At 39.5% G+C, this 20880-nt stretch overlaps 1 protein-coding gene, 1 long non-coding RNA gene and 1 other non-coding gene across 11 annotated transcripts in view; 1 reads left to right on the forward strand and 2 right to left on the reverse strand.

Annotated features, from left to right (window-relative positions):
* Nucleotides 1-20581, reverse strand: part of CCAR1 (cell division cycle and apoptosis regulator 1) — a 28632-nt gene extending 8051 nt beyond the window's left edge. For 5 of the 9 annotated variants that reach the window (XM_061373967.1, XM_061373963.1, XM_061373965.1 and 2 more), the window contains exons 1-17: nt 20451-20581; nt 19440-19617; nt 12554-12726; nt 11910-11954; nt 11129-11161; nt 9927-10120; nt 9279-9393; nt 9003-9195; nt 7817-7949; nt 7363-7524; nt 6707-6932; nt 5344-5457; nt 4316-4482; nt 3390-3600; nt 2500-2583; nt 1657-1842; nt 186-377 (exon numbers count right to left, since the gene is read on the reverse strand). In XM_061373967.1, coding sequence (XP_061229951.1) covers nt 186-377; nt 1657-1842; nt 2500-2583; nt 3390-3600; nt 4316-4482; nt 5344-5457; nt 6707-6932; nt 7363-7524; nt 7817-7949; nt 9003-9195; nt 9279-9393; nt 9927-10120; nt 11129-11161; nt 11910-11954; nt 12554-12726; nt 19440-19512 — 2301 coding nt within the window. In that variant the 5' untranslated portion in view covers nt 19513-19617; nt 20451-20581. The remainder of the gene's footprint in view (nt 1-185; nt 378-1656; nt 1843-2499; nt 2584-3389; nt 3601-4315; nt 4483-5343; nt 5458-6706; nt 6933-7362; nt 7525-7816; nt 7950-9002; nt 9196-9278; nt 9394-9926; nt 10121-11128; nt 11162-11909; nt 11955-12553; nt 12727-19439; nt 19618-20450) is intronic. The other 4 variants (XM_061373962.1, XM_061373961.1, XM_061373964.1 and 1 more) reach the window with 4 other exon arrangements.
* Nucleotides 4626-4689, reverse strand: LOC133223406 (small nucleolar RNA SNORD98). The gene has a single exon (XR_009728557.1). It is a non-coding gene; the product is annotated as a small nucleolar RNA SNORD98 (small nucleolar RNA).
* LOC133223356 (uncharacterized) overlaps nt 20496-20880 on the forward strand; it is a 33654-nt gene continuing 33269 nt past the window's right edge. The window contains exon 1 of the long non-coding RNA XR_009728534.1: nt 20496-20578. This is a non-coding gene — a long non-coding RNA (uncharacterized LOC133223356). The remainder of the gene's footprint in view (nt 20579-20880) is intronic.

A 20880-nucleotide genomic window follows, 5' to 3' on the forward strand; every position in this document is an offset into this window, starting at 1 on the left:
ACTATACAGCTATCGTAAACCATGTACAAAAGACTGTTTTTTTTTCCAGGTATTGCATAAAAATTAACTTATCCAAGTTTAATTTGCTATGTTAACATACACTTTTACAGTTTCAGAATACGGCAGTGGTAACAGAATTTAAAAGAAAAACGAATGGCTAAGTGCAAGTAGCACAGCTAAATTACCTCAAAGGAATGTTCTTTATTATCTTCTAATCTATAGTCCAGAAGAACACTAAGAGACATAATGCTACAGTCAAACTTTCCACTCTTTGCTGCCCAGTTAGGATGTACAATGATTGCTGGTTCATCAGGTAAGATATATCGTCTCTCACGCCGCTGACGTTCCATTTCTTCTTGACGTTTTCTTTCCTCTTCCTGAAAAGAGGCAAAAAACCCCAACCATACAGCATACTCCAAACATAAAGTTTCAGTCTAGACTAGTTTTTAAGACTCACTGCTTTGAAGAAAGTGAACGAAAGCCTAACCTGCTGTATGCAACACAGAATACAGAAGTCACACACTAGAATTTCTGGAATGCATTCTGCATCCACTGCCAACATTCACCTGTAACAACTGCAAACTTGAGCAACGTAAAGCAAGACATGCAGCGTTATTTAGCCCACAGAGCAATGAGCACCTTGTAAGTATCTTATGGTGTTAACTGCAGCATATTCATTCATTCATTATGAGTACGGATAAAAGGCATGGCAGAGCTTGTGCTTTTTAAAGAAACAAGCAAAATCTTGAAAGCTCTGTCCCTAATGTTAACGAAAGCCACGGCAAGAAACCTGAGAACAGTTGAAGTGCACCCAAGCTGTGTGAGATGGCAGCAGCTGACAGAATTAGCAAGCACATGGCCTTTGCTCCCTTCAACAAGGCTTACACAGATATATAAAATTTCAAATCATCCCATACTGGCTAGCAGGTAATACACAAAAAAGCAGGTTTAAAAGCAACTGACCCACAATACATTCTCAGGACATTTATGTCTCTTTTCTGTGACTGACCTTTGGCCTTACTGCACAGATCTTGTTTATTCTCACAAAACAGCAAAATAGACTAAGTAGTACTGAAACTACCAACTGCAAAACTGAGAAACTTCAACACATAGGAATGTCATCCAAAAGCAAAGACTGAAATTTCACAATAAGGAAAAACAAACCTAACCAAACCGTTAGCCATGTGAAAAAACTGGACTCCCTGAGACACTGTAACTTCCACAGGAGGCACCTACTCCCTCCTATTTCCACAATAATTCTCTAAGGCTTTGTACAACTAAGTAGTTGATTTTCATGTAGGTTTAAAAGGTTAAGTGTATTCACCCGTTCTCAGGAAGTTTTTCTCATGAGTTTGGAATTTATTTTTCCTTACATTGAAGGCCTGACATTAATTCAGACACCCTTAGCGCAGCTGCAGATTGCAGCTGACTTTGCTGATATAAAGAAATACAAACTTGCCAAGATTTTGTTCCAATTCAGCATCTCAAGTTACAGCAAGGATTACTGTGTTACAGCACAGTCATCCAGGAACTACAAAATCCTAACGCAACTGGGCATAGTCTTGTGCTTTTTATACCAATTATTTATGCAAATGTCATACATAATGGTTTATGTATATTTAATAAGGCTTAAACCAAGTATGTCGAAAACCTAACCTCTCTGTCATCTTCAGATTTCCTATCTTCCTCCTCTTCCTCTTCTTTCTCAGACTTCTCTAGCTCCTTTTGCTCTTCTTTTTGTTCCTCTACTTTCAGCTGCTTTGTCAGTCGAGCTATCAACTGCGACTTCAGCCCTTTAGAGCTAAGGGTTCGACTTTCTAATTCTTTGCGAAGGTCATTTACCTAGTAAACAAAAGCTTTGTAAGTGGTATCACCCAGTGACATTGCAAAACGTTTGATTAGCAGAAAAGGTGAAGTAAAAACTAAGAACACTGAACAGTCAACTGTATTTTTTAAATCTGTACTGCAAACCACTAATATTTACAGATACATAAACCATTCTACATTTAAAGTTGCATTCTCAAAGAACCCCTTTTTGAAGAACTTCTCACAGGGGCAGGGAAGCCATTTTACTACAGCAAAATAGTTTATTATTATTCCCTTCAAGGAGACTTTTAATTATGTCTCCTGCCACACACTGTTGTATAATTACTGCCTTTTCAAACTAACATTGAAATATTTTAAAGTATCATAAAGATTACTGCAGAACTTTAATTTTCCAGTTAATATATTGTATGTGATACCCTTTAATTGTATGTAGATCAAAAGTTCAGCATAGTTTCATTTAGCTGTATTTACTTATGATAATCAGGAGTCACACTTGCATACTGTGATATCACATCCAATACCTACAAAAATCAGCAAGGTAAAACACTTGTTTTAAAACAGTTGTTGTAAAACAGAAGGTTTTTGCTCAATTAAGGGAATATATAGCTATATTTCAGGTTGTGCCTTAAAAATGAAAATGGAAGAAATGGAAAAAATTTAAGAGTTAGTTACCTTCATTGTTTTTGGATCCAATTTAGACCAGTGTGTAGGTGTAGAGATCTCTTTAGCTTCCCCATCATCCTTTTCCTCTTCATCCTGACAAATAAAATTTAGAAATTATCATTCAGAAAGTTTGAAAACACTTCAGTTATTTTTTTAATTCTGCTGCTGATCTGTGCAAGGTCACAACTGTTTCAGATAGTCTTCTCCTAAAGTTATTATTTAGACAAGTTCACACACACATTCTACCACTTTATAAATGATCACAGTGCCACTCAGCCAATACAAGCCAGATCTGCGGAACGCAAAAGGGTGATAAGCAACACCACAAAGAATATTGGGGTTACACAGACACTGCTGGTCTCCATTAACCACACAGTGTGTGATCTTCCCCCAGATTTTAAATCTCCCAAATTACTCCTTGTTCAGTCAGACCTTCCCTTATTCCAAGATGCTGATCAGCCACATGGCCTGAAATTCAGATGATTCAGACTAGTGTTTGTTCAATTCCAAGTATCACAATTAGAACTGGCCAGAGGAGAGAATTTAGAAATTTTAGAAAATGGCAAAATGTTTAAAGACAGCTATTCGTAAACTGCATCTCACTCAACAACTGCTCCCAGATTCCAGCAACTACATCTATGATAAAAATTTTTCTGCGCATCATAAGCACAATTCAATTCCATTTGTGGTATCAGCATACACATTTAAAATTAGTGAACTAGCTGAAACAAAAATAAAAACCAACATCCACTACACTGCTGAAAGCTGGTTTACCAGTCATTGTTACCAGTTATGTTCCTCCTATGTATGTATGTTGTGTAGCATGTGGTGTGCATTTTGTGCCTGTGTTCCTGTGCCTGTGAGAAGCAGAAATAGAAAAAGGGATTAGCGTTCAGTGCCTGTTCTCCATCAGCCTCCTTGCGTTCACCCTGAAGCTTCTCGACCAGCTGCTGCTTGTATCCTCGGGAGAGGGTTTCCCACTCTGAGCGGGTGGGAAGGCAATGCCAAACATCCGGGAAAAATAAAACCACTGTCTCCACATGAGCTGGAACTGTACGCCCCTTGTGGGTCTCCTCAGGGCGATGGTAGCGAATCTCTGCAAAACGGTACCTGTTGCAAGGGAAGAAGCATGTTGGAAAAAAAATTCTACAATACATTTTAAAAGAGCCTAGATCACTTGTAGCACATCAAGTAAAGAAACTTTGCTGCAAGACCTTGAAGTTTATCTAAAGAAAAAAATTATGGAAGCCATATTTTCTCTTTTGGCACACTTGTGCAATATATCGCACTTGAAAAGGAGGAAAACCCACAAAATTCTTTTTACGTAACTTGTTGTTTAGCACACAGGTTTGATGCGCAAATAGAAGTGTTGAAGTGCTTGAAATTTAGCCCACAGTAGACTTTCCTGGTATTAGTAAAACTTCAGTGAGTGTTAACATAGGATAAAATCTCAGCAAGAGAAAATATGGCTATATAACGAACGGCTATTCATTTGTAACAAAAGAACAATGAAATGAAGTTCTCTTGACGATCTTCTCCAGCTATGCACAAAATGAAAAATATTTTCAATGCACATTCATTAAGAAATTACAGCATAATACATCAAAATAAACCCAGTTTTTAATTAGTTCTTAATGCAGTATTCAGCACAGTTGGCACCAATCAAACTTATTACAAATCAGAACATCCTTTGAATAGATTACCTGCACTACCAAGAGCAGCCAACAAAAAAAGGGTTTTTCCATTTCTTTCTGGTTTTTTTTTAAACTCGGGGTAACAGACAAGTACTCCTATGGTGGACTTTGCTTTGCAGTACAGTACTTACCATTGTGTGCACACACTTAAGTCAATTCCTGTAAGAGCCTTGCAACAACGAATAGCCGTCTTTATCAGCACGGAAGGGTCCTTTTCTGGATCAGGTCCATCCAGTGATGGGGACCAGTGTCCTCCAATTGCCATAGCTTCATCTTTGCCTTTCATACCCACTAAAAACTAGACAAAAAGAGTCTTCTGAATGTTACCCTGCTATGGATGGAGTCTCATTTTCCCAAAGCTCAAATAATACTTTATAGAACACACTGAAATACATGAGTAAGCTACCATATTATTTTGAAATCTCAAAGTCAGTCAAGAAAGAGTTCAGTTATTTTTTTCCACAGATCATTTCAGAAATGGAATAGGTTTAAAACATCATCACTCATTCTTGCTTGCAAGACTTCCCATCAAGTTTCTTTACTGGGACAAGGCTTGTTCCTTTACAATTAAAGCTTTCTAACACAAAAGACTAACAGCTACTCATTTAAATGGTGCCTTAATTCCAATACACATCTATAGATGCTCCTGCTTAGAAGTAATACAGCAAAGCTACAAAAAATAAGAACATTATAAATTCGATTACTCCCATTTACTTTAAGACAATAGTGTTTAATTGGAAAACAAGTCTGTGACATCCTGAAACACCGTAGCACTTATTGTTCAGTTTTTAGCAATAGTTAAATTTCACTTCATACACTGGTTATTTAACTGTTGCTTCATCTGTATTCTCTTCACAGCTGAGCCCTTAAACAAATAGTCTAAGGGCTTGTAAAAAGACTAACAAAGTTAGTAACATAATACAGGTTTCTCCAAGTAGCTATTGTTTTGAGTTCAAGTTGAGCATTCAGTAAATACTAAAGCAGTGAAGATGGAGCTCCTATGAACTGGAAACAGGATTCACATATAAACTAGGTCTCCTTAGAAGGAAAACGAAGCCATCATTTAGCTGCCTACAAACTCCTCCCTTATCGCCTAGTATCTTAAAGCTCTATAACCAACCTTTATTGCCGAAAGTGTCTGGCATTGAAGCATATTTACCTTTACAAGTCTAGCGGGATGCTGAAATCCATCACGAAGTTCTTGAGGATCTTCAGCCAGAGCACATGACTTGTGATAGAGATCTTCCATACTAGGACTAGCCATCAACATCACCTGTTGTGTAAGTCAGATCAGTCTTGTGAAGGTTTCCCACTATGACTGGTAAACAATGACCACAACTTGCAAACGCATACATATCAGTACTTTTTCCTTAATGTCACAAAAAATCGAAACAAATAAAGGTAAAATAAACTGTCAAACTGAGGATTAAAATGTCTGCCAAGGACCAATTTCTCTCCATCACATATGGATGCAATGTGTGAGTTTATTTAAAACCAAACCAAACTGAAAACAGATAAAAGCAAATGCTTTGCACGTTATCAGTATACGCCAAATAGCACACTGAGTACCTTTCTGGTTTCAGTAATTTACTCCATTTGTCACAGTCACAGGCAACTGACTAACACACTGATTTGCATCCTCACAGCATCCCATTAGCCCAGCCAATTCTACCAAGGTTGCTGTATATTCTAAAGAGGTTAGTATCATGAAATGGGATGCTATTCCTCAGTTACTAAATATATTTTGAAGTTTGACCTTCTGAAAGAGAGCTCTTGCTCTGCATCAACAGACTAAAAAAACTGTATGCCTGATACTTGCCCCAAGGCTTCAAAACTTACATACACAGAACGTACGAAAAGTGAAGTCTTTCAGAAATACAAGGGTTAAACGCAGTTTTGTTTCTAAACCTGTCTTTATAATGAAATACACTTCTAAAACAGATTGACCTCAAAAATCTCAGACCTATTTTAGTAAAAGAGTTTTAGGAAGATGTTTTGACACTGAGGTCTTTTATACATCATTACAGCCCTTGATGGAACATTTTTTGACATTCAGATAATCCCAAAATGCTCAATCTACTTTCCACAAAATAATACTGAGAGGAATCTGAAAGAAAGAAAAAAAAAATCACTAAACAGAAGAGCACAAACTGCACAAAAGGGACCCTTGACGAAATGAAAAAGGGGCTCCACTAACTGTTCAGAATGAATCACCTAAAAATAACATTCAGACATACTGGGGGAGCTGGCTTTCTTTCCTGTAGTCAGATTGGTGCAAATGGGTGCAGAAAATGGTAGAGGCCTCAGTAAAAATATTTAGGACAGCTTTAGTAACAAAAGTACAAACTGAATTTCAGTCATGATTTTGCAAGCACTACATAATAGCTCTTTATTGAAAGGCTTAAAAACACTGTATTTTGTTTAAATTATAGAATATTTTCAGTTCAGTTAAATTTACTTTTTCACCTTATTGGTGAAAAAGCTTCTAATGAATAGCCACAGTACTGGAAATCCATACAAACCTTTGCACTGTACAGATGATCAGCATCAGGTGGATCAAGGACAGCACCGTTTTTATCTATAGGATCTACTTCTCTATGCATTACATAGAAATTACAGTAGTTTCCCAGCTGAAATGGTCTAGACATAGGAAAAGCATCCACCCATGTAAACTGAGCATCAAAGAAATCACTTGGGATATACAAGTTCTGGTAACGCCTCCTCAGCTCCATCATATCGCAGCTACGGCTGAAATAAACAATATTATTTGAAAGATACAGCAATAAAAAACAGTAATAAAGGCACATAATTAAGAGGTATATTAACTGGAAATGCAGCCATTGTGTATTTATTACTGTAAGTATATACGTAAAATGTAAAGAGAAATATTATGAGTGTCATGGTTTAAAATCAAGTAACTACTAACTACTTCTGATTAAGGTGCCTGCATATTAGGCAGTATTTATAAAGGTATCCAGTAGCACCAAAAAATAACAAAGAACCTATAAAACATTTATCATAGAAGGTTCTTAGCCATTACATATTTGATATTTCTCTAAGGTTAAGATATCATTTAACACTCACTACACACACACACACACACGTTTATACAGCTCACAGTAATCTGTGCCCACAATTAAAGTAAGAGGTAGGCAAACATCTGGCACTATAAACATACCAGTCCAGTGAAAACTTTGAAAATTGAACCGTGTAACGAGGAACAACACGTCGTGGTCTTCGAGGTGACCTCTCCCTTTCTCGTCTAGGTGACCTCTCTCTGGAGCGTTTTCTCTGGGGTGACCTTTCCCGGGACCTACGTCTCTCTCGTTCTCTTTCGCGACTTAAAAAACGCATACAAGATACAAATATTTTTCCATGCTGATAACACAAAATGGTTTCCAGAAGCTAAAAAACTGACAAGGAGAGAAGTTCCTCACAGTTTCAGAACACTGTCTCTTTACAAGAGACCATTCATGCAATTCCTTCATTTCAGAAAGGCAAGAACTCTTCACTAGTATCTATCATAAAGCCATTTGTGCGTATCACTGACTCACACTGGAACAAGCCCAGCTCTGTTTGCAGACAGGTCTTTACAGAATGCTTTGATTATAGTCTAGTCTTCGACAGCATACCTCCTGTCATCTTTTCGGTTTGGCATAGGGTCTCCTCCTCTGTCATTCCTCCCGGAAAATCTGGATGGTGGGTCTAATCTTCGAGCTGGTTGAGGCTGTGAAACTAGACGAACAGGTGGCTGTAACAAACCACCTGAAACAAAAAAAATGAAGATCAATACCCAATAGGGGGCAACTATCCACACTTTACAAACATCGCTGCTTTACAGTTGCTTCACTTGTGTAGATTTTCTAAACTAACCCTGGAGTCAAATAAATCTACTTATAATGCCCACCCCAAGAAACTCAAGAGACCTATGGTTTTCTTCATCAATTCAAGCTGAGACACTAGTGAGTGAAACTGGTTTAAAAGCATCTTCTTAAGATGGAAGCTAATATAACATAACTAACATAGCTAATATAACACAGAAGCTATCAGTAAATAGCTAAGCCTCTCCATGGAAAAGTAATATGCTTTAAATTAGATAACTACCCACTCATTGAACTGAACAAAAAGCTTGTTTTTGAGGCTACTGATAGGTAAAACCAGTTAGCTTCCTGAAACATTATTCTTAGATCTATTTATTACACTGCTGCATCAATCCCCTAGCATTGTTGCTTAACAGAGCAAACATTACTAAACACCAACTAGGACTAATTAGGTTGTAATAAGCATTTATCCAAAACAGTTCTGCTCTGGTGATAGCTTAAGATTGTCTCCCTTTGCTTCTATTACAGGCAAGACAAATCTTCATTTTATCTTATTATCAACCCTATTACTAATTCTTCACGCAATGTTCAAGTGACCCCACAACCTTTCTTGTAGGTTTGCCATGTTTGGCAGTATTCCTTCTCTCAAACACCAACTTAGCTAATAGAACACAGATATATAAGTAACAGTTCTAACAATACAACTGTGTGAAATATAAATTTAGTATATTCTAATATAAAAATTACTACATTGATTTTGCTTTTGGATTATGAACAGGAGTCCATGGGGATTTCACTACCAGGTGACTCTTGAGCTATTGCAGGCAATGTGCCTCACATATAGCTGCAGGAAAACACATATCCAAACCGATAATTCTATAGGGTCCTTTACATATTATTTAAACTATTACTTCAGTTTTCTGACTAACAAAAAAAAGTAATCGTCACACACTACGCAGCAGAAGGACCGCACAAACTTTGCGCACTGAAGGGGCACCTTTCTGTTGTGGCTGCTGCAGTAATGGCTGAGGCTGTGTCTGAAGCAAAGGTGTGATTGAAGCTGCTGATATTTGTGCCTGCAACAAGGACTGTGGCTGTGGCTGTGCCTGAACACTGAATGCAGTCTGCTGTGCAATGGGCTGAAGAACTGCTGGAGGAGTCTTCAGTAACGGTTGAGCTTGTGTCTGGTTCTAACAGCAGAAGAGAAAATTAATCGTGAGTGAGCTTAAACTAGAAGCAGTCAGTACAAGCTAGCCTGAGTAACCCCATATACCTGATTTGGAAGTGTCTGGATCCTTTGTGCATTCCATTTGAACGGCATATTAGGATTGTAAGTAGCCTCTACCAAAACTCTGTCACCCACCTGAGGTGTTTTTCCTTTAACAGCACTGCAAACATAACAAAATGTATTGTCTTAGTCTTATCGAGTTACTTTACATTTCCAAGCTACATGTAGAGATGGGATACAGTATACAAAGTTCATAAATTTTTTTTTTTAAAAAAAGCTTACAGGAAAAGCATCTACCCCCAAATTCAGTGAAAGTGCCACCTGCTTCAGCCCAGAGTATGCACAGGAATTTCATTCCCATCTTAGGTCCAAAAGTTCCCTAACAAGTACTAAGTTAAGACAAGTGGATAGCAAGTTATATGCATTTTAATCACCTACAGATTCTAAAATTTCACATTGTAAGGAGCTTAATACCTTTCAAGTCTCACAGCTATGGGCTTTGCATCGAGAAAATTCAAAAATTCACATAAAGGAACTCAGTCTATTAACTTACTTGACCACCTTACTTCCAGTGTTGACAGAAAACAATGTACTAACTGCAGGCACTATCAGTAGAGTAACAGAATGCAATAACCTAAACCTTTTGAGTGAAGATACCCCAGAGTACTTCTGTAGGCAAGTATTACATCTTACCTAAGTTGAAAAAAGACATCTTCATCCACAAAACCAAATGTATCATGTAGTTTAGTAACAACCCCAGTGAAGACACGCTGCTTTTGTGGCTGGGTTTGCTGTTGGCTTGACCGAGGTGCTGGGTAAGAAACAGTTATCTGGGCTGCTGGTTGAGGAGTAGACAGGCTAAGACTGGTAGGCAGCGCAACAGCTGGCTGTAAGCAAAATAAAGCAAACTATAAATCTTATAACCAGGTGACATACCTACAAGGAACAGTTCCTTTACCCACGTAGGCAGGAGTTTAAAATGTCTCTAAAGCAATTATTCTGAATGGAGATTTTCAGAATGTGAAAGTGTTCTGTCTGTAGATGACTTTTTTCTACTTTGAATGAAGACTGAATTTGTTTATCCTTTTCTTTTAAAAAAGCCAACTTCCTCAAAATATGCACAGTCTAGGGGAAAAAAAAAAAACAAAAATGGTGAAGACTACATTAGTGCTTATAGGTAACCCATGCAATGGGCCTGCACAGGAGCTATGTTCTTAACTGTGCCAGGAATACATGCTTAGAGATTATTCTCCATTTCTATTCCAGCTTTAATGTTAGAAATTAGTGAAGGTTGAGGCTAACACAAACCCTTCCCTAACTCAGTAATTCCAATGCTTGCCTTCTTATAAAAGCAGAACACAGTAAAACAGTGTAGGGTTGGTTTTGTTTGGGTTTTTTTAAAGCATGTTTAAAAGGTTACCTGAAAATGAAACTAGAGCAACCTAGTGTGTTAAATTGTTGCAAGTTTTAAACCTGTCAAGCTCAGCAAGACTCTTTTTTATATCTCTCTATACACCTACTGCAATACTGTTAAAACAGAAGGTTAACATTCTTTCTCAAAGGAAAGATTTTCTTCCCAAGTGGTTACTCACTGCAAGCCAGCCAAACACTTTAAGATTGAACCAGAAAAAAAAAACAAACCCCCAAAACAAAAACAAAATAAATAAATAAATCAACAGACATATTCCCTTCAAGATTAAGGAACAGTGGTTGCTACTAATTTTTGGAACCAAGGCAATGCATATTTTAACATCCGGATAAAATGAAACTGTACCAATTAAATGTCCATTCACATGACTTCATTTTACAGATTAAACTACCCAAGACTTCACGAATTTGCACTACTGAATTATCTGTGTTTGGGGATGAAGACCAAACAATAAAACCAAACTAACCTGAGTTAAAAGGGTCTGCTGAGGTTGCTGCAACTTAAAATAAATAAAGTTATAAATTAATTTTATTTGTTTAAGGAAAGTGTACAATTTTACCTCCTCTTTACAAGTAAGAGTTTTTGCTTAATCTGTGCCAGTTAATAGTCCTTTGCTGTTTGGTCATTTCAACAGTTTGCATACGCATAAAACTGTGCTCATGTGGTTAATTTTAAGGTTGTATAATCTAGGTTTATTCAGTAAGCAGAAATACTGGGGTTTCTGTAACTGAAAGTTAATAACACCACCAAAAAAAGTTCTGGCAGCTGGAGAAGGTTAGGTCTGTAATTTCCATGTGCTTTCTTTTTCAAAACCTTGTGAAGTTCAAAGACCATAAAAAACCAAACCAACCAACAAAAAAAACGAAATGACAAAACAAAACCCACCCCCAAAACCCCACAACAACAATCCAACCAAGCAAAAACGTAAAAAGGAACTTTTTGTGGACAGTGTCTTTCCAGCAATTAAAACACATGGCCCTGTTTAGAGCAAAGTTTAGCAGGAATCATGTAACATGGAATAGTATGTCTTTTTAAATTTCCTTTTTAGATGAAGGTACACAGGCTTCCATTCTGGATACGTTTCTCCACGTTTATGAATTTCAAGCTCTCTTTCACTACAAAAAAAGTACTACTTAAGTTTAACAACTTCCCATACAAGGATGATTTCGGAGACAAATCCTACAAGACACGCAATGAATGTTATTTTTAAAGTTATTTGTGAGGTACACAGTAAGAATCACACAAACCTGTTGCTGTACACTATAGAGAGTCTGCTGAGGTTGTGAATATTGCTGAAACAGATAAAAACAAAGTATCTCATGAACAGGAAGTATTACTAACCCAATAACACCAAATACAAGTTACCTCCTAAGCTAGTTTTAGATAGAAACTAGTAGCATTCAACAATTCTAATACAAAACATAACTAATAGTATCAACATATTACTTTCATAACAAATATTTTGTCATGAAAGCCTTTACAGTGGATTCTGATGTATTCTTTCTAGCTAAAATCACTAACTTTTTTTTAAGCCTGACACTTAGGACAGTATCTAGGGCACAGCACAAAATCCTGTAATATGCTATGAAGAATACATATAGTGATGGAAGATAGTTGAAACTCTAGGTTCTTGGTTCAGGTGCAGCAAAATTCCTTTTCCCAAAAGGATTTCCATAGCCAAAAGTCAGCACCTCCACAGCCAGAATTCCCACCTTCACAGACTAATACAACCCATGATAGCTGTAGACCTAAAATCCCACTGTTTTTTAAACAGCTTTATACTGTGATGTTCACCATTTCCCATACTGCTTTTCTCCTGGATACTTTAGCTTTACAAAGCCACAGTATTAAATTAAGTCCATGTATTCAACAGCAAATGCTTTTTCTTTACCTGCTGTAATGCAGCCGCTGCAGCTGCAGCTTGCTGCTGTAAAGCAGCTGTCTGAGTTAGCTGATAGTTTGTTGGTGTTTGTGTAGTCAGGCCTGCTGCTGCCAATGCTGTCTGCTGGGTGTATATTGTAGGAGAGGCTCCAAGCAGCGATGGCTGCTGTACACCAAGAGCAGCTGAAAAGAGAACACATTCAATAAGCACTAAGAGCAACTTTAAATAGCTGAAGTTTCTGATAGTTAGAAGAGCTGCAGTATGTGATGCTTCACTCCAGAGTCAAGCCATAAAGCACAGAAATCCAAACCCAAAATTCAAGGTAAAGTTTCACACCTCACTAGCTTTTCTTCTACATTAATTTACAAACTCTACACCACAACAGAGGCACAGAGACCACTTAATTTCCTTCTCTCAAGTTGCTCATGAGTTCATAGCTCTATGAGCTGTCATCCCCATCTACACCCACCCTCAACACATACACACACTGTACTCTTTCTTTAATGTATTTCAGGATTTGGATGAGGCAGAGTAAGATTTTTTTACTCTATTCCGTAAATTAATACATTTCATTCTATCTGAGGGCAAGAGAAATCTTTACTGTAATAGCAGCTATGAATCAGATGCTTGTGGAACATGTCCTCTAAAAATGCACAAGGCTTTGCTTCACTCAGTACTGTCCTTGTACCTGTGAGAGCTGGATTTTATAGACAGGGGGCTGGTAGTGAAAGGACAGCCTTATAACAACAGGGAGTTTAACCGGTCCCCATATATATAGGGAGCAAGTCAAGCTCTCCACAGCTTTTACAGGAAAGGGTTTGTGCTGTCCTGACTCAAACTGCCAGGAAGGACAGATTAGTTTATTTAATGTCGTATCAGATTTTAATTAACTGCAGATTTTAATTAACTGCAAATTACAAGGAGCAGCTATCCATATGCTACGCTTCGTATGCATGTGATACTTCTGAACAAGATACGCTTAAGCTTTATGGACAGAACTTTTCAGGACAAAGAGCCCTGCACAATGCAAATCTGAGTGAAGAACTGCAAATATATCTGGAAAACCTGCTCCCTCTTTGGCAGGAGTTTTAGAAAAAGTTATCTGCAGCTGCATGAGCAAATATCACTTCATCAAGCTAACAGTCCAGTCCACATGTTTAAATAAAGCCAAAGAGAAACTCAGCAGGGAAACACTGCCAGCAAAACCAGGTCAGCCAGCCACCTTCACAACTAAAGAACATTTGCGTTGAACAAGGTTCCTTTCTCTTCCAAAGCCATTAGAGGCATAACGAAATGAAGAATAGATTTACAGTATTTTTCCCTCCAGAGTTTATGCTTCACACTATTCTTAATGATCTAAAATGAAACTGTCATTCCTGACCCAAGGATATAGTAAGAGACTGCTTGTAGTTCATGAACATCAACACAGAATACACAAAAATGCTGTATCCAACTCAAAAGATCCTGGATAAGGTAATATTCTCTACTACACTGCTCTTAGCAGCAGAATACAATCTTCAGGAAACAAGTTGATGGCACTGATCATCTTACAGTTTTGGAACGAAACATGGAAGCAATATATGAAGAACAGCAAAAATAATCACCATCACTGTGATCCATATTAATAAATACATAAATTAGTATTACTTCCTGGAATACTAACAAGTGAAACCAACATTCGATAGTACAGTATTTCCAGTATTATCTGAATTCTCCACCTGGAAAATTCCAACATTTGGGTTTCTTCAGAAGCCAAATCTGAGGCTTCTTCCATGACACACCCTCCACATGCCTGATACTCTTCCCTCCTACTTGTTCATCAGCTCCACTTTGAATGTGCATTTTTGACCATCCAGAAACACACTCTCATCTGGAACCTCACCAGTGCCTCCTTAAACAGACCTTGAAGTCTAATAAAAAGACTTTACTGCTGCATCCTGGGACAACTTCCACTTTTCTTGGATAAACTAATTTGCTGCACTGGTTATTTACCTTGAATCTTTCTCCTCTTATTTCCACATACTGAGCAGAAATTCCTATCAGCACAGCAATGCACTTCATGCTGTTATCTCTGAATCTGTTTGACTACACTAGCTATTGCCATTCAGTCTGATGCTCTATTCTAATGTTGCTCCAACACAGGTGGATGGAGTTGGGAAGCGTCATCAAGCAAATTTCACAAGCTCTCTCCTACTTCTTGTACCAAGGACATCCACAAACAAAAAAAGACTTGCTCCCAAAACCAGCTCTTGGGGTTACTCTGCTCTTCAGTTTCCACTGTGACAACTTCCCTTCCAGCATAACCCATAATTACCTCAATTCCCAGCCCACTCTAAGACTCTTAACCCATTCTGTCCATTAAGAGAAGGGAAATAAAAACAATTAAATTTGCCACCTCTACTGCCACTTTATGAGCATTTAATACTGACTGGCTATCATATCATCTACGCCATCGCAGATCAACTTACTAACAGAAAGCAAAGAAAAAAGACTGCCAAGATCCCCTCAAAGGGTAACTAACACCTGTAGTAACACATTTTTCAAAGCTGTATCTTCTTTCTACCAATTTGCCCTGAAAGTGTTCTGAGAGTTTAATTTGACTACCTTTCATCTGTGTACTCAATCTCAGGCAAGCAGGCTCTGATTTAATAGGCATCTGTGTTGGCTTTTTTGTCCTTTTTTTTTTTTTTTTTTGGAAAAGGGAAGATCCCACAGAGAAACAAAGCACACAGAATGAATCGCACACCAAGTGTGGAACTGGTATCTGACTGCCAAATTATTATTATTGGCAACAAGCATCTGCAGTAACAAATAATAGCTCCTTAGGATTTGTAATTATCTCAGAAAGCACAGCAATGGAGATGCTTTCCTTCAAACATAATTTGAACAACTTCCACTTGCACCGAATGCTGCATGATATCTGAAAGGGCTTGGATAGAAATGAAAGAGTCCTAAGCTGCAGCTCAATCATCTTCCTAGGTAACAAATTTCTGTTGTAGCAAACACAAAGACGGTATTCAATAGCTCCTCTTGCAGCTTCTAAATTCCAGAGACCTTTAAAGATTATGGAAACGTCTTCAAGTATTTAGCCACATATATCTCCTTGATAAGTGATGTACATTTACTAGGATTACAGTAAAGGAGTACCCTATCCAGAGCTGTGAACATTTCATGGTTGTCAGAAATTATGAGTTTGTGTACTTGGGTTTTTAAGTTTTTTCAAGTTTAACACACAATACAAATGCCATGCAACCTATCCAAAAAGAATTCCTGTTAACAGGCACACAATAGCAACCAGGCTCAGTGTATTTATCACAGGACATCCGTTCAGAGCAAGCCAGCAAACTGTGCATCAGCTACTATTTCTTGATGGCTCTGAAATCTACTACGTGCTTGTCCTATCACTTCTATAGTCACCTTTTCATGGCCACTTCAGTAACAATGTACTGAACTTAGGGTATCTTTGTTTTCATCAGGTGCTGTTTTTCACTCTAATGCAATGAAGTTTTTTTATATAATAAAGATAATGACAATGCAAAGCAGCCAGAATGCAGCACAGCTAGGACTTCCCCTTGACTATGGTTCTGTAAAAACAGGCTTAACTATGCAACCAGAAAACATAACCTTGAAAACAGCATATGCCAAGCACTGCAATACAAACCAAAGACATGTCAAAAAAAAAAAACCACCTGAGAGAATAGGAGGGGGATTCTCCTTTGCAGATGTTTCAGGAACTTGTACATCATTATGGAAGGTAAAAGCATAGAGTACTTGGAAAAAACAATCTTTATAAACTTTTATTTTCTATAGCAGACATGATTTAACTTACGCTTTAATAATGCTTAAACAGAACAGGAGGGACTTTATTCTGGTTTTAGTCATGTGATGCACAAAACCATAAGACAAGGAATAGAGAAACAATTTCCCTGTGTTCCAAGTAGGATTCTCTTTACAGATCTTTGCTAGACCTGGAACTACCCATCTCTCTTCTAATAGACAGGCACAGACAGCAATTAGTAAGCTATCCTAAAGGGATCCCAGGAACCCTTCATTACACAGCATGTCACTCTACAACTACCTTAGTGTCACACCTTAATAATTAAAAGCCTATGTTTTCACCAGGGATAGCCAAGACAGCACCCAAGTCGGCAATATAAATCAACACCACCATCTCCAACTCTGAAATTACCTTTTTGTCACTATCAAGCTGGGTTTATAACACCATCACTCACCACTTTTGACAACAGCTTAGCAAAAAAGCTATATATCATTTTGCTTCTGTTACCTCTCCCCCATACCCAAGCACCTTGACACTTTGGAGAAGGAACCTGACGCTTAGCTAAAAACAGCTGGTATGCATAAATATATGTAACACCTTTTACCAATCCTCTAAAAATACATAAAAAATTGGTAAATGTAATTTTTAAAAAATCAGTTTATGAATGCTGAAACTCAAATGGATAAGCTGATCTCACAACTTCCTGAGTGCAGGTGAGAAGCAGTACATGCTAGGCAGCATGCCTGAGCACTGACCACATCTCTGTTCATCAGGCAAACCACCCAGCTGTACATTCACACTTCAGTGTTGGAGGGTGCATGAAAGGTGACTACTTAGCTGCAGTTCAGTAAACACTGTCCTTAAACTCTCAGCAGTGCTGAAGAGCATTGCTTACTTTGCAAAACAAGTTTCCTGTGCTCTGTATTATAAATCATTATAAATCATAATTGCCAATAAATTGTACACTGGTACTAAACCAGGAGCTAGCCAGCAGAACCCCAGGGACTGGATTCAATAGTACAGCCAGGGAAGAAAGAGGACACAGGCAGGCAAGATGACTGTGTAACGCAGTAGGAATAAGAAAGGACTTCAAAGGACACAAGGAGCTAAACACCTTCAAGTGATGCTAGAGAGAATATACTACAGTGTGAAGGTCACTAGGAACATAAAGGATGGTGGAACTAGCACAGGAAGAAGGCAAAAGTATAGTCAAATGTTCATCTTTAATGGCTCTCATGTTTAAGTCAAGTGCTTCCAGATCAGATGAACAGCTAAAAATCCCTACTAAGGAGATACTGTCCTCACTGAAGAGAGGACAAGTGAAAAATCTCTCACAGCCACTGATGCTGAGCAGTCCTAGCCCAATTAGATTTTGCACTTCATTTAATGTAAGGAGTCTCAGAAGTAGGCTGACAGAAGGCAAAGTCATAGAAATAAGAAAATGAATAAGAAGTTTATGTATGCTTCTAGTGCCCTTGCTCCATCTACCTCTTCTCCAGGGCCCCCTTCTGGTCCTAGCTCAGCAAAGTCTAAGATGGCTGCCAGCTCCTCCCCATCTGTGGATTTTATGCAGCTTTCCCTCTAAAACAGGACAGGGAGCTGGCCCTCAGTCTTCCACTAATGTTTTTGGTGGATTAGCTGTCACATTAGCCAATGTATAAAGAGTAATACCATCCTCTGATCGCTCAGACACAAGAACCAAAAGCTAAGCTTGTCCCTCCCATTTTCCCAATACCAGCCCCTTCTTCTGTTAAGCAGCTTATTAGAGGAGAGTACTGCCTTTTGGCTAAAAGAAGCTTAAGCTCTTCAGAGAAGCAGTGGAAAAATGCTTGTACGCAGCTGTTTAGGTATAGCAATGGTTTAAGTAGAGTGGGACGGGATGGAGAAAAAGGCACACTGGGTCCAAGTACCATGAAACACACGGGGGGGGGGGAGCGTGGATGAGTGGGGTGGCAGCAGTTCCCCAAGGACATGCACTACAATTGGACCAGTGCCCAAAGGAAAAAACTGGAGATGGAAAAGTCATTTTGGGAAAAAAACTGCGTCAGGAGAAAGATTTATCCTCCCCAACCCCAAATCATGCACTTACAAAGAATGGCAGGCATTCCCAACTTTTGCTAAGCTCCCATACAAGAGAAGTATGATATTCAACTTCATATCAAATTAGAGCAAGGCACAAATGACAATAGCAAAAAACATAAAACTTTTTCTAAAGACATCTCTTCAACAAGGTTACTGCCTGTGCTCACATTCTGGCATCCTGAATCCTCAAAGTACCACAGCCTTGTTAAAACCTTCTCACATCAGACAATGAAACTACAGTATTTAGGAAACATTTTGTATTCAGTAAGAGAAAAAAGCATCCCGGAACTGGAAATGGAAGCACCAAAATTCACCATGCAGCAAGCTTCACATTCTCGGTTCGAAACTTTTTATGCTATAAACCAATGTGGAACATGGAAACCCAGCCAGCTAGTTTTTTTAATACCTGTGATAAGTCTTCTTAGCTAATTCAGAAAGAAAACCTCTATCATTAACAGGGTGATACATTTGGTTATATGGATCCTTAAGTTTTAATTTGTCATTTAGAAAGAAAATATATCCAGCACCCAGTCAAGTAACAAATTTCAGAGACCTCTTCTCTATGTGAAGTATGTCCAATCTATTAATAAAGACAAAATATTTTGTAAATAGTGGCTTAGGTTGCCATGGAAATGCAATTCAGGCAGCACTTAAAAAAATTTTTAATGCTTTATTAGTGCTATTATTACTTAACCTAGAGTAATGCAATTATATCTACATCTTTGGACATGAGTAACCTGGTATGCTGTTTACTGACCAAGAGAATCAATAAAAATTCACCTGGGATTTTACTTATCACCCCTTACAAAAAAACAACCAACCAAACAAATAAAAAAACAAACACAAAAGCTCCACAAACCCACAGCTAGTATGAGACAATAATCTTTAATGCTTTTAGTGTGTGAAAAGCTTCCAACTTAAACCATTTAAATAAATTAGATAGCATGGCGCCACTCTTTAACTGCATACCCAAATACAGAATCTCCAAATCTACTAGATGTCAAGGTTCAAACATTAAGTGATATGTAAACTGACCTGGCTGAGATACAGCAGTGGCTGTAAACTGAGTAGCCCAAGGGGGATTCTTCTGTCCTCCAAACTGAGCCATGGCAAAAGGCAAAATCTCCTGGGTGTCTATCTTCTATAACTGCAATCTATTAAAATAAAGCGCAGCTACAGTCTTTGACGCATACACCATCAGTCTACTGTAATTCTGGGTCAAAAAAAAAAAAAAAAAAAAGCGTTGAGAGATTATCTTTACACCCCTAAACCTGGCGGGCAACACGCATCAAAAGTAGGAAATACAGAAAGTTGCAAGACAAGTTGCTCTATTTTCCTAAGGCACGATCTCCACCCTCCCCTTCTTAATAATGGGACTACCACTACTTAAACGGAAAAAATTATTGAAGTTTCCACCGAAGCCTAAGGGAAAGGTGACTCTGCAGAACGAAGAGTTTTCATTATTTCTCGCTCAGGGATACTGCTCGGCGGTCACCGGGAAGCGCTGCCGGCAGAGGTACAGCGCACGCTTCGGCTTCCCTCCCCCCCGAACAAGGGCGAGTTAAACCACGCGAACATGGCAGGGCCGCTCTCCGGCTTCGCGGCTCGCCTCCCTCCCTGCCCCGCCACCATGGTTTTTAAAAACGACTCTACCCCCTCAGCAGCGCTATTCTCTCCCCGTTTTAGGGGTTGGGTTTGGGTTTTTTTCCCTTTTTTCGCGCGTGGCCTCCAAAAACCATTGCGAAGGCGCAGCCACGGAGCGGAAAACACAGCACGGGTGAAATGAAAAGGGGAGAAGGCGAGCACTGGCCCTCATTCCCGGCCCTGCGCGGCGGCGGCACACCAACTGCCCCACCCCCCGCCGCGGCGAGGCCGCCGCCGCCTGCCCCTCCTCCTCCCGCCGCCGTCGACCAACAATGCGGGCCTGAGCGCGGGCCCGCGCCCGCCGTGCTGCTCCCCACCCCAGGCGCCAGCAGGGCCTGCTCCGGGAAGGTCGCCAAGGCCTCAGCGCGCCACCCGGGCCCGTTCTGCCGCTGGACGCGGTACCTGAACGGCGCCTCATTGGAGCCATCGCCAGCCCCTCCGAACCTCCCGCACCGAACGCGCCCCCACTGCGCAGGCGCGCCCACCCCCGCGAGGAGTAGCAGGCGGCGGCGCACACTGCTTACGTTAAGGTCTGCGACCGCGCGAGACGAGATCAGGCTGACGGTTGGGCTCGCACTCAGCGTGCCGCGTGCGGAGGGACCGTTAGGCGAGGGAGTGCGGACCCTGCGCCATCTTGGTCAAGACGGGCGGACATAGGGTGGGGCTGGGCAGTCGCCATCTTGCAGCTGGGCCTAGATGTTGTGTCCACCACGGTGGCTGGCTTTTGCTCCGCCTTTTACCCCGCCTTACGGCCTACTACTTAGTGTAAGTCCAGGCGTACTGTAGCTGTTGGGCACGCGCCACTTCACAGGGACCTTAATGGGGGAGGAAG

The sequence above is a fragment of the Neopsephotus bourkii genome, unplaced genomic scaffold (genome assembly GCF_033783945.1).
Source record: "Neopsephotus bourkii isolate Nb327-2 ecotype Australia unplaced genomic scaffold, CSIRO-AGI_Nbou_v1 NB_1634, whole genome shotgun sequence".
NCBI lineage: Eukaryota > Metazoa > Chordata > Aves > Psittaciformes > Psittacidae > Neopsephotus > Neopsephotus bourkii.